The sequence below is a fragment of the Bombina bombina genome, chromosome 3 (assembly GCF_027579735.1).
Source record: "Bombina bombina isolate aBomBom1 chromosome 3, aBomBom1.pri, whole genome shotgun sequence".
NCBI lineage: Eukaryota > Metazoa > Chordata > Amphibia > Anura > Bombinatoridae > Bombina > Bombina bombina.
In genome coordinates, this window is record NC_069501.1 from 566,633,976 (window position 1) to 566,646,153 (window position 12,178).

The 12,178-nt window shown below is 40.2% G+C and overlaps 1 protein-coding gene across 1 annotated transcript in view; it reads right to left on the reverse strand.

Moving 5' to 3' along the window:
• Positions 1 to 286: 286 nt before the first annotated feature.
• The window catches only part of LOC128652433 (acid sphingomyelinase-like phosphodiesterase 3b), a 150,252-nt gene continuing 138,360 nt past the window's right edge, over positions 287 to 12,178 (reverse strand). The window contains exon 13 of the mRNA XM_053705372.1: positions 287 to 649. Coding sequence (XP_053561347.1) covers positions 287 to 649 — 363 coding nt within the window. The remainder of the gene's footprint in view (positions 650 to 12,178) is intronic.

The following is a 12,178-nucleotide window of genomic DNA, read 5'->3' on the forward strand; positions in this document are numbered from 1 at the left end:
CAGACATATATGAGCAGACTACATTCAGCAGCTAGCTCCCAGCTCCTGAGCGTACCTAGGTATTCTTTTCAACAAAGGAAACCATGAGAGCAAAGCAAATGAGATAATAGAAGTAAATTAGAAAGCTGTTTACAAGTATATGCAGTACCTTACTCTTAATAAAAATAAAAAATCATATCCCTTTAAATTTAGAAGTAGCAGATTTACATTTTCTAAGACTTTTTTCAAATAAATGTGCAACAAATCATAAGTTTAAATGAATTACCTATGTGTACACAAGTACTGCTTAGAACAGGAGTAAATATACACTGATTACAATACACATCAAGCTTATTTCAAGAGTAGGCCTATGAGAAGAGCTCTCGGTCTTTAAACACTCATTATACTTGGCAAAGTCCACTTCTCGGATGGAGCATATGTGGTCAACTCTACAGATATGCCCACAGGTCACTAAATCATAGTTGACAGAGTTATATTCATAATACTTTTGTAGGTAACAAGGGTCAGATGATATTTTTTCAAGGACATTGTGCATAGATAGTGCAGATCCATCAGGAACCTGGAATGCTTCTGTTAGACGATATTCCTTCTCCCATCTTGGGGAATCTTTATTGGCATAAGTTAGATTCAGATAATAAGTCACCATATCCTAAAAGTACAAAACAAAGATGGCAGGATAAGTTGTATGTTTCACAGAGAACACCGAAAACAGTTTTTTTTTGTGTGTGTAAGAAATAGCTGGGTTTGTGCTTTAAAACCACAACCTATTAAAATGGGTTCAGTTTGCAGCTAAAATCAGATCTCTTTATTTTAGCACTTTGTTAACACACAAATGCTCTTATATCTGTCGGTAAATCAAAACCCAATACTTGGAGAGAACAATGGAAAATAAACATTTCTTTCATACAGGTGGTGAGAGTCCACAATCCAATACTCCTAGGATTTACTCTTAGATGCCACTAGGAGGAGGCAAATATTCCCAAACCCCAAGGGCTCTATTAATCCCCTCCCACCTCACTGGTAAATGAGTCTTGTCTTTGTCTCTGCTGGAGGAAGGTGAAGAATGAAGATGTACAGTTTGATTCTTTAGTTAGAGGGATTCTCAGATTGAGTTGAGGACCATTTCCCCTCAGAGTGCAGTTCTTTATGGAGAAATGTATTTGAAGTATGGGTAGTGACATATTTTTCACCTGTGGGAAATTAGTCACAAGCCTTCCACAAGTGTCGAAGGGACTTGTATTTGCTTCTTCCTGTTGGATTGTCGATATTCTCCTATTCCAGATCCTCTGTTATGTTTCAGCACTGGTTTTGACCTCCTAATGGTTTCCACCAGTAGTGGGGTGCCCATTGGTAAGTACTATATTTTTTATTTTTTGGCACTGTATAAGCCTCTTAGGTAATTCTATTATATATTTAATATATTTAGTATATAGCCTTGGGACAGTTACATATATTTTGGTAGTTTCCCGGTTTTCGCACGCATACGTTTTTAGACATATGTAGGATTTTATGTGCACTTACATTTTTTGACATGCTTTTGAGTCTGCGTGCATCAGCATAGTAGATTACTTAGTTTTGTACTCTTTCTTCTTTATATGACATCAGGTTGACGTGTGCTCCCTCTCGTCTTTAATACGCTAACTGGATGTCAGGTGTCCTGAGTCCTACCGCCTATTTGCTTTAAAGTTTTTGGTTTTGTAAGTTTTTGAGAGCTACTTTCAGAGGTAGGTAAGTGTTTCCCTTTCCTCAAGAGCTCTTTTAATTTAACCTTTTTATTAGTTGTCTGCAGTTATGGAGCCTTCTGATTCTGTCCCTAAAGCTGCATTAGAATCTAGGTCATCTGAACACTTTCTCACCAGTGTTAAATGCTTGTATTGTAAACAGGCTATGGTTTTACCACCAGTAATCTGACCAGTCTAATGCTGATCTTGGTATTATTGCTATATTTGTTTGTTCCTGTCAGAGTACCAGGAACCAAACAGAGACATAAAATGCTAAGTTAATCACACATTTATTGAAAAAATAACAAAAAAACGAGCCCAAAAACCAAATGACAAGCTAGGAGTCAAAGCAAGACCAGATAGTCAGACGAGCCATGTCAGGAACCAAAGTGAGTAGTAAGATGAGCCGGGGTCAAGAACACGAAGATCAGCAAAGTCAAAAACTAGCCAGGGCTCTGGAACCAAAAGGGATGTCGAACAAGCCATGTTATACACAGAGTCAGGAAAATAGAAACGCACAGAGAGATCAGAAACAACGCAAGGGCAATAGCAAAAAGGACTGAGGCAGTTAAATAGAGAGTGATGACATCATCATTCATGGACTGCAACCTGTCTCTCTCTGATGATATTCTCCAGTTTGGCCATAAGAGGGTGCCTGGGAGTAGTGAGCACCATTACACACTCTGCTACTGGTAAGGAGAAAAGACAGGTGAGTCTAAAATTGCAGCCAAGATAAAAAGCAGCAAATAACTATTGAAGTCAGGGTGAAACACTGACAGTACCCTTCCCTCAAAGACCCCTCCCCCACGGGAGGACAAAAAGGCTTATTTGGAAAACGGGCAGGGAAAGCACAGAGGAGGGCGAGAGCCTGAACATCATAGGAGGTAACCCATGAACGCTCCTCTGGACCATAACCTCTCCAGTGAAAAAAATACTGTATGCAACCTCTGGACATATGAAAGTCAATTATGCTGCTGACCTCATATTCTTCATGGTTGTCAACAAAAATAGGATGGGGATGAGGCAACACAGTGGTAAACCAATTGCAAACCAATGGTTTCAAGAGGGAGAAGTGAAAAACATTGTAGATGCACATTGCAGAATGAAGGTCAAGAGCGTAGGCAACCAGATTGACATGCCAGAGTATTCAAAAAGGCCCAACATAACGGGGAGCCAGTTTATTGGAAGACACACAAAGGTTCAAGTTGTGGGAAGACAGCCAAACTCTCTCCCCGACTTGGTAGGTAAGCACAGGTAGATCCCAGCGGTCAGCCTGGAACTTTTGGCACTGCATTGACCAACGAAGGCAATCCTGAATCTGCACCCAAGTGGAACAGAGTTGCCGGAGATGCTCCTCCAAAGCTGGAATACATGAAAGAATCGAGCAACAAGGATGGTTGAAATCCATAGTTCGCCTTGAACAGGGACAATTAGGAGGAAGCATTGATAGCACTATTATGAGTGAATTTCGCCCAAGGTAACAGGTCAGACTAGTTATTGTGGTGATCTGAGACACAGCAACAGGGAAACTGTTCCAGAGGGTGTTAGGCCGAGGAAAAGGAAAGCTGGATCCCGATTTGTGCACAAAAGAGAGCGCCAAAATCTGGAGACAAACTGGCTACCCCGGCCAAGACTATATTCTTGGGTAACCCATGTAAACAGAAGACCTTACGGGTGGAAATCGAAGCAACCTCCTCAGCGGTAGGCAGCTTCTTCAAGGGAATGCAATGTGACATTTTGGAAAAACGGTCTACAACCATAAGGGAAAACAGTATTGCCATTAGAAACAGGTCGACAATAAAGTCCATGGATAGATGTGTCCAAGGACGCTCACCATTGGCAATAGGTTGGAGAAAACCCACAGGAAGATGTCGAGGAGTCTTATTCTGTGCACAGACTGAGCAGGAGGTAACATATGCAGCAACATCAGAACAAAGACATGGCCACTAGAATTGTCGAGTGACAGACCAAATCATTTGGTTATTGCCCGGGTGACCTGTGGCTTTAGAATAGTGGTAAGTGTGCAATAGTTTGGTGCAAAGATTGTCAGGTACAAAGCACTTGCCACTAGGTTTTCTCTGGAGAGTCATTGGTTTGTGCAGCCAAGATCTCCTCCACCAAGGGAGAAGTCAAATTGGTATGTATGGTGGCTAAAATATGGTCAGGAGGTATAACTGGAGTGGGTACAGAGTCCTCCTTGGAGAGAGGTGGAAATTGTCGAGAGCGGACATCAGCCCTAATATTCTCCAAGACAAAAATAGCGCCCATCTGGCCTGTCGGGGGAACAAACATTTAGCTTCAGATAGGTAACTCAAATTCTTGTGTTCAGTGAGGATGAGCACTGGTACACTAGCACCTTCAAGAATGTTCCTCCATTCCTTGAGTGCCAAAATTATGGATAGTAATTTGATGTCGCCAATTTTGTAATTGCACTCTGCTGGGGACTATTTCTTAGAGAAGAAACCACACAGATGCAAGGAACCCTCAGGCATAGGACATTGAGAAAAGAGGGGGCCTACTCCTGTTTCAGATGCATCATCCTCTAGAATGAAAGGCAGCGCAGGGTTAGGATGAGCCAGAACTGGGGTGGCAGCAAAGGCAGTTTTTAGACTCTTTTAAAGGCCTTAATTCTCTTAATTCTCTTTATAAGTCATGTCTGTTATAGGTTTGAGATCCAAATCCGTTTCAACTAGGGAAAGCGCTCAGACTGTAGCTGTGTCTGTTCACACTCACGTGACACTCTTCACGCTCTTCACGTAGTGAACACACACTAGACGTCCGATGACGTATCCTGTTTCACTCACAATGCTCCGGTGCAAGGGAAGCTGGGCGCTCCATCAACGCTCAAAGGAAAATACAATAAGCAAAATCTTCCAGCGCACCCGGCAGCAGTGAGAGTTAGTCACAAAAAACACCAAGCAATTGAAATAAATGAATACCTGTTTATTGGGAAAGTATTGGGAAAACGAGACACAGCTACAGTCTGAGCGCTTTCCCTAGTTGAAACGGATTTGGATCTCCATCACTTTTGAGGGGTAAGCTGCACGGATTTTACTGTGTTATTTTCTAAATGTCTGGCAATATATAATCAACAGCGCTTTAAGTCGTAGTACACACTGAAGAGGTGTTTACCCAAGAAATAGCTGCAGTACATATAGCAGTTTACGAGTGCCTTTGTATATTAATACAGACATCACAGCATATAATCTCATGTGAGCTCATGCTATAAGTAATAACACACCATAAGAAGCATTCTAGTATACAAACACTAAGCAAACATATTTAAAATATAAGGATTTATACAGCTAGACATGGCAGCAGGGGGATTTGTCTTGCAGCAATTTGCTGAAGAAATAAGTGACACTGAAGACCTTTTTAACTCTGACACTATGGAAAAGGAGGCAAATTCTAATCTGGACAGTCTTTTTTTCAAAATGGATTCTCTATTGAAAAATGATACAAGAATTGAGATGGATATTAAAAGCTTCCAGATGTATAAAAAAGCAATGCGAATACCACGAGGGCTTAGAATCAGAAAATTTCCCTCTTTCCAAGTGTCAGATCAAGGTTTCATTGATAAATGGAATAATATTCTTACAGAGTGTTCTTTAGCACTCATTGATCTACTTATAGAATATAAAAAATCTTTGCGTCAAGAATTGAGTGATGAAAAACAGAAATTACAGTCATATTTACGTCCACTTTCTGATAATCCAGATTTTGCAAAATATGATAATAAATTGCAACAGGTCATTTCTGATTTTAAGATTAATCTTTGGAATTTTAAAAAACAGAAAATAATGAGAGATAAACAGGACTATGAGTCAAATAAAGTATATAAATGGACAGTGACAAACATAAGAAGGAGATACAGAAGTTCCTATAAGGGCAGAGGTTCTGATAATAAAAAAGTGAGATTTGCAGATACTGACACTGAATATGACTATGACTCCTCTGACATTGAGACATCTGTTGAAGCCTCTACTGTCACGGAAGGACTATCATCTTTTGCATTAAACACAGGCAATGTTTCACAGTCAAAAAACGGGAAGGACCAACAGAAGTCCACTGCACGCCGAAAAAAATACGCAGAGGGGGACGAGGAAGGTCAGGGAAGTTCAAGTCAGGATCAGATACCCAAGCCCAGGCGGTACCCACAGAGGAGGAGAGCAACGCAGTTGCAGAAATATGCATGAATCTTAATAATGTTATTAATCTTTCTTCTTGTGTTTTAACTAAAACACAAATTGAGGTTTTATCTCTGGGTCTTGGTTTCTCTCCTACCACACACTTTGATCTTTTTAATACGGTGGTAGATCTCAATAGATTTGTGAGATCGCTTGTTCTCAAAAAATATTTTTTGGGAGTCACTGAAGATACTCAGGGTGTGGTGGTAGAGGAGAGACCAGTTCCCATTAGATGTGGTCTAGATTTTTCTGAGGAATGCTCTATTTTGGACTTAATGGAATTGGATAGAGAAAACTTGGTATTTAACCCTTATCCTGTTGGGGCTACCCAGGATATAACAAAAATGAAGGGTAAATCAAAGTTTTATCCAGTTAAATCTAGATCCAATTCCATAGAAGTCTTTCAAAAAACTGTCGAACAAGAATTGAAAAAACTAAGTTTAACTGAAAGTGAGAAACAACACCATAGAGCTAATCTGTCAAAAGCACAATTTCAATCTATTCAAGAATTAAAAAATAAGCATGAACTTGTCATACGTAATTCTGACAAAGGTGGTAAGGTGGTGGTTCTTAATCGTCAAGATTATTTAAGTGAAGCTTACAGACAACTTTTGGATGTCTCGGTATATGAGAAACTCAAAAGTAATCCTGTATTTTATTTTAAATCAGCATTGAAGATTATTTTGGAGCAAGCCATGAGTGATGGCATTATTAAACAGGCTAATTTTGACTTCTTATATACTGAGCACCCTGTTTCGGCTATATTTCATTATTTGCCGAAGGTTCACAAACACGCCACCAGTCCACCTGGCAGACCCATAGTGGCAGGAATAGGCTCATTGAATGAGCCACTTTCTGAATTGATAGATGGGTATTTAAAACCTTTTGTCTTGAGCCTTATGAGTTATATAAGAGACACGTCTGATGTTATCAGACAAATTGAGAGCCTAGTTTGGCAGGAGGACTATATGTTCGTTACTATTGACGTGGTCTCTTTATGTACTTGTATTCCTCACGACAAGGGAGCCTTGGCTATCAAATTCTTTTTGGACAATTTTTCTACATATGATGTTGCATTGAAGCGGTTCATTGAGGTCTCAGTTGACTATTTGCTGACCCATAATTATTTTCTGTTTGAGGGGGATTTCTATCTCCAGAGGCGTGGGACGGCGATGGGGGCCAAATTTGCCCCCTCCTATGCCAACCTATATTTGGGTTGGTGGGAGCTGTCCCACGTCTATGGAGATGGGAACCCCTTCAGGGATTATATCCATTATTTTGGTCGCTATATCGACGATATTTTGTTGATTTGGAAAGGTCCTAGAGACCTCCTTGACCCGTTTCTCGAATACTTACAGAACAACTCACTTAATTTACAGTTCACCATGGAAATTAGTACACATTCAATTCCTTTTTTGGATATTGAATTACATTCAAATGTTCAAAAATCCTGCATAGAGATTGAGTTGTTCAGAAAACCAATGGCTGGAAATACAATTTTGAATGCCAAATCATGTCATCCATATCATACTATCAAATCCATTCCTAAAAGTCAATACATGAGAATTAAACGTAATTGTACAAGTTCAACTAGTTATGAAAAACACTCTAGTGATTTGACCGACAGATTAGTCATGAGAGGTTATTCACGCACAGCCTTACTCCAAACTAAAAGTGATGTTGATCAATTAGACAGAACAGATTTATTTGTGTCAGGCAAATTTAAGGCTTCAGACAAATTTAATAAACTAAAATTTATTACTTCCTACAGTATGGAATATGGCAAGATTTGTGACATAATCAGGAAAGCTCTCCCCATATTGACCACTGATGAAAGTTTGGTAGATATTGTTAGGGAGGGTATTTGCTTTGTGTCCCGTAAGGCACAAACCTTGGGAAACATGCTGTCTCCCTCTATGTTACCACGTCAACAAACTCAAAAAAACTGGCTCTCTATTAAACCTGGGTTTTATAAATGTGGAAGTAAAAGGTGTAAGTCTTGTGCTTTTGCATCTTTTGGTACTACTTTTACATCTACGAATTATCAAAAGATATTTGAAATTCGTGAACATATGACGTGCAATTCCTGCTACGTTATATACCTTTTGACCTGTAGAGGGTGCTATAGGCAATATGTAGGACAAACGACTCGTGCGTTAAAAGATCGCTTTTTAGAGCATTTACGCTCAATTGATGATCCAGAGTCCACTACGCCTATTTCCCTGCATTTCAAAAAATATCACCACTCTGACAGCTCACTGCTGACATTCCAGGCGATCCAACTGATTCCTAGGCATCCAAGAGGTGGCAATAGAGGTATTGCTCTCAGTAAAAGAGAAGTTTACTGGATTTTTCAGTTGGGCACCAGGGTGCCAGCAGGTCTAAACTTTGATTGGGATGTAAAACTTTTTGTAGATCAATAGTATAATTTAGTTTATTTTTACAATGTTCACTTATTTCGACATAATTGTTGAAATACATTTTTAGTGATTTTTGACAATTTTTTCAGATTAAAAGACATTATTTAATAATTAATTTTATTTTTATTACTATTATCACTCAGTTTAATACTTATATTGGTATTTAATTAAACATGTTATATCTTTACATTTAGAATATTTATTATGTCTTTTAATTTAATTGTTCATTTGAGTATTTATGACAGGACAAATAAATTTGAAGTTTAAAATACATACTTTGCTTATGCTTACCTGCCTTATAGTATCAAGTTCACTTTAATTGACTAATTGATTGCTGTGAGTTAACAGCTCACTTGTATTTAAGGCAGTGTATCATGGGTAGTAAGTATGGTCACTGAGGATGTAATACAAGGAAACGCGTCTGACCAGTTTATATATATTTTTCTACCTTGCTGCCTGTCTTTTGCTGTTTTGCTATCCTACCTGTGGGACAACATTGTGCATCATTGTATATGTGAAGGACTTTCCCAATAAACAGGTATTCATTTATTTCAATTGCTTGGTGTTTTTTGTGACTAAGTCTCACTGCTGCCGGGTGCGCTGGAAGATTTTGCTTACTGTTATAGGTTTGACCAAGGAAGAAAAGTTTTTAATAAACGTTCTTTAGTAATTGGCAAAGCCCAAAAAATGTTGAATAGCCCGAAGACCAACTGGATGAGGCCACTGCAGATAACTTTTCAAGATCCATGGAGAACCCTACAGCGGAAATTATGTAACCAAGGAAGGTGACTTGAGTTTGAACTCACATTTCTCAAGCTTGAAAAAGAGACCGTTCTCATGTACCCCTGTGACATCAGAACAGTGAGCCTTGAGTGTGGTTGAGTGTATGAGGATATCGTCTAAGTACACCAGAACACACTGTTGTAACATATCTCGTTGGACATCATTAATAAATTCCTGGAAAACAGCAGGAGCATTGCTGTTAGGATATGTTAGCATTACTGACGCCATCTTGTCCTAGTTGCCATTTTGTCTTGGGCATCCATTTTGTCTAAGAAGGGTTTATTATAACAGTTTATTATGTAGTGAGAAATATGCTGATGTTAGGGAGACTTGCATAGCTAGAAAAGCCCTGAGAATGACCCTGACGATGTGCTTGGATGCACTGTTATCTCTACAAGATGTCAAACGGTGTAACGTTCCGTTCTGTGCCTTTAAGGCATCCCTTGAAAGTCTATATAAAGCCCCTCCTCATCCTGTTTCAGTGCTAAGTATTTTGATTCCTAAGGTTCAAAAAGAGATCAGAAGTTTTCTGCTTAGCCTTCTCAAAGACAAATACTCTGGAAGTTATATAACTCTCAAATTAAACTTAAAGCCCACATTCTCTTACTTGACACTGTGGAAGGAATACAGTTACAACCATTACCTAAACTCAATCCAGGCTGCAGCTGAAGCTGCCATCACGCTTCTCACAGCAAGACACAGCTCCTCTCACTCTGACTGGATAACGCCGTGCACGGAACACGGAGCCTCACTCTGCAGCACCGCAGCTCTCCTCTACGCTGTGAACACTCACACGCTGCATCTGCAGCACGCCTTCCAGCTACACTGAATCACCGCTTATCTGCACCGCTCTAACCACTCTCAGGAGGCCTGCCAAACAACCTTGCAACTAAAACGCAAGTATATGCTTATAAGTCAAGCTGTATAAGAACTTTAGCTATTGTCTAATATCTGTATTGCTGCAATTACCGGCATTACCTAAAAGGTCTAATGCATAAGTTGAACTCTCTGTGCACGCTATCAGTCTTGCTTGATAATACAAACAGCCTAACAGTTAAGACAGTTAATCCTGCTTAGGTACATACCTTGACACTATCCTAAAGTCTCTATAAGCATCCTTAACTTATATCTGCTCACATCTATCTCTGTGGTTATCTTTTCAGTTAACTCCTTACTCCTGTGAGACTATTAAATCACTGGTATCTTGTTCCTCATTAACCTCTTTGAACACACTTTGCTCCTCCACTATTTTTTGACTAAATCTTAGTCCCCTCACGTCTATGAGCAAAAACTGGACTTTATGCTTGCATAAAGTCTAAAGGTTTGGTGTGAGACTGAGCGGTACTCATAGGTTGCATGCTTCACTATTAGTTAAATCTGGTGAACCTTACATAATACTTAGCCTCAAAAAAGAATTGCATACCAGCCTATTGAGAAAATAATGGATTTAAGTGAGCTATCGTCCAGGGTTGGCACCCTGTCTCAGAACATGGATCTCATGCTCCAAGGATTGCGAGAGATCAAGGCTGAAAATCAGCAACTCCGTAAGTTCATCAATGAACAAATGCAATCAAAAGCAGAAACAAGTGAACTGCCTGAACCACAGATATGCCCCCCTGAAAAATTCTCTGGGGATAGGGCACGTTTCAGGGATTTCCAGAATTCCTGTAACCTATTTTTTCAGTTAAAACCTAAAACGTATCCGAATGATCGTATACGAGTACTCACTGTTATCTCCTACCTCTCTGGAGAGGCAAGAACCTGGGCAAATACGTTCTATGAGTCCAATGATCCTATCCTCAACTCATTGGACTCGTTCTTCTCTGCAATGGCTCTTCTGTACCAGGATCATGATAGGCAAGCCACTGCCGAAACCGCTATTAGGGGTATACGACAAGGTAGACGCCCCGTCGAAGACTACATAGCGGAGTACAAAAGATGGGCCCCTGACACACTGTGGAATGAGCATGCGCTCAAAAACCAATTCAGAATGGGTCTCAGCGAAAGCATCAAGGATGAGCTGGCACGGATCACTATATCCACTAGCCTGGAGTGTCTGATATCGCTTTGCATAGCTATAGACAGACGCCTTCGGGAAAGGAAAACCGAAAGAGGTACCCCAGAATACCATGTGAAGAAGTATGTTAGCACAGCTACACCCTCTAGAACAACAGAGGAGCCCATGGAGATCGCCTTCATCAAGGGTCCCCTCAAGGCGGAGGAGAAAGCTCGCCGTAAACAATTTAACCTCTGCATGTACTGTGCTAGTACAGAACATACAGTAAAGGATTGCCCTAATCTCACCAGACAAAGGAAGGGTAAGTCCTATAGAGAAAGAGACTCTGTCTGTCATGTCACTGATTACAAGTCAACTTCTCATTTGTGCTTCTCTGTTTCTCTACAGTGGGCGCAGCACTGAGTACTTACTCAAGCCGTGATTGACTCCGGAGCAACAGGAGACTTCATCGATTATGATTTTGTTAAACTACATAAAATTCCACTAATAAAAAAGCTTAACTCACTACCCATTAGACTTGTGGATGGTTCTTCTATTAAGTCAGGTCCAATTACCCACCAGACTCAACCCCTGAAAATAACTTTCTCCTCGGGGCATTCAGAATACATAGTGTTTGAAGTGATACTAACTCCTTTGTTTCCACTTATTCTAGGTCTAAAGTGGCTAAAACTCCATAATCCCACTATACATTGGGGTAACGGCGATCTACAATTCCTTTCCAAGGAGTGTAGAGAGAATTGCATCATCCAGGGCCCGCATATCCTCCTGCAGATAGCAGAGGTCTCGGTACCCCACTGCTACAAAGACTTTGCAGATGTTTTCGATAAAAAGGAGGCCCAGGCTCTACCACCGCATAGGCCATACGATTGCCCGATTGAACTCCTACCCAATGTCACCGTTCCTTATGGTCAGATCTTTCCTTTATCAGAACCTGAACTCCAACACTTAAAAGAATACTTGGATGAAAATCTGCGCAAGGGTTTCATTAGACCCTCAACATCCTCGGCAGGCGCCGGTATTTTCTTCGTCAGAAATAAAGATAAAAGTCTT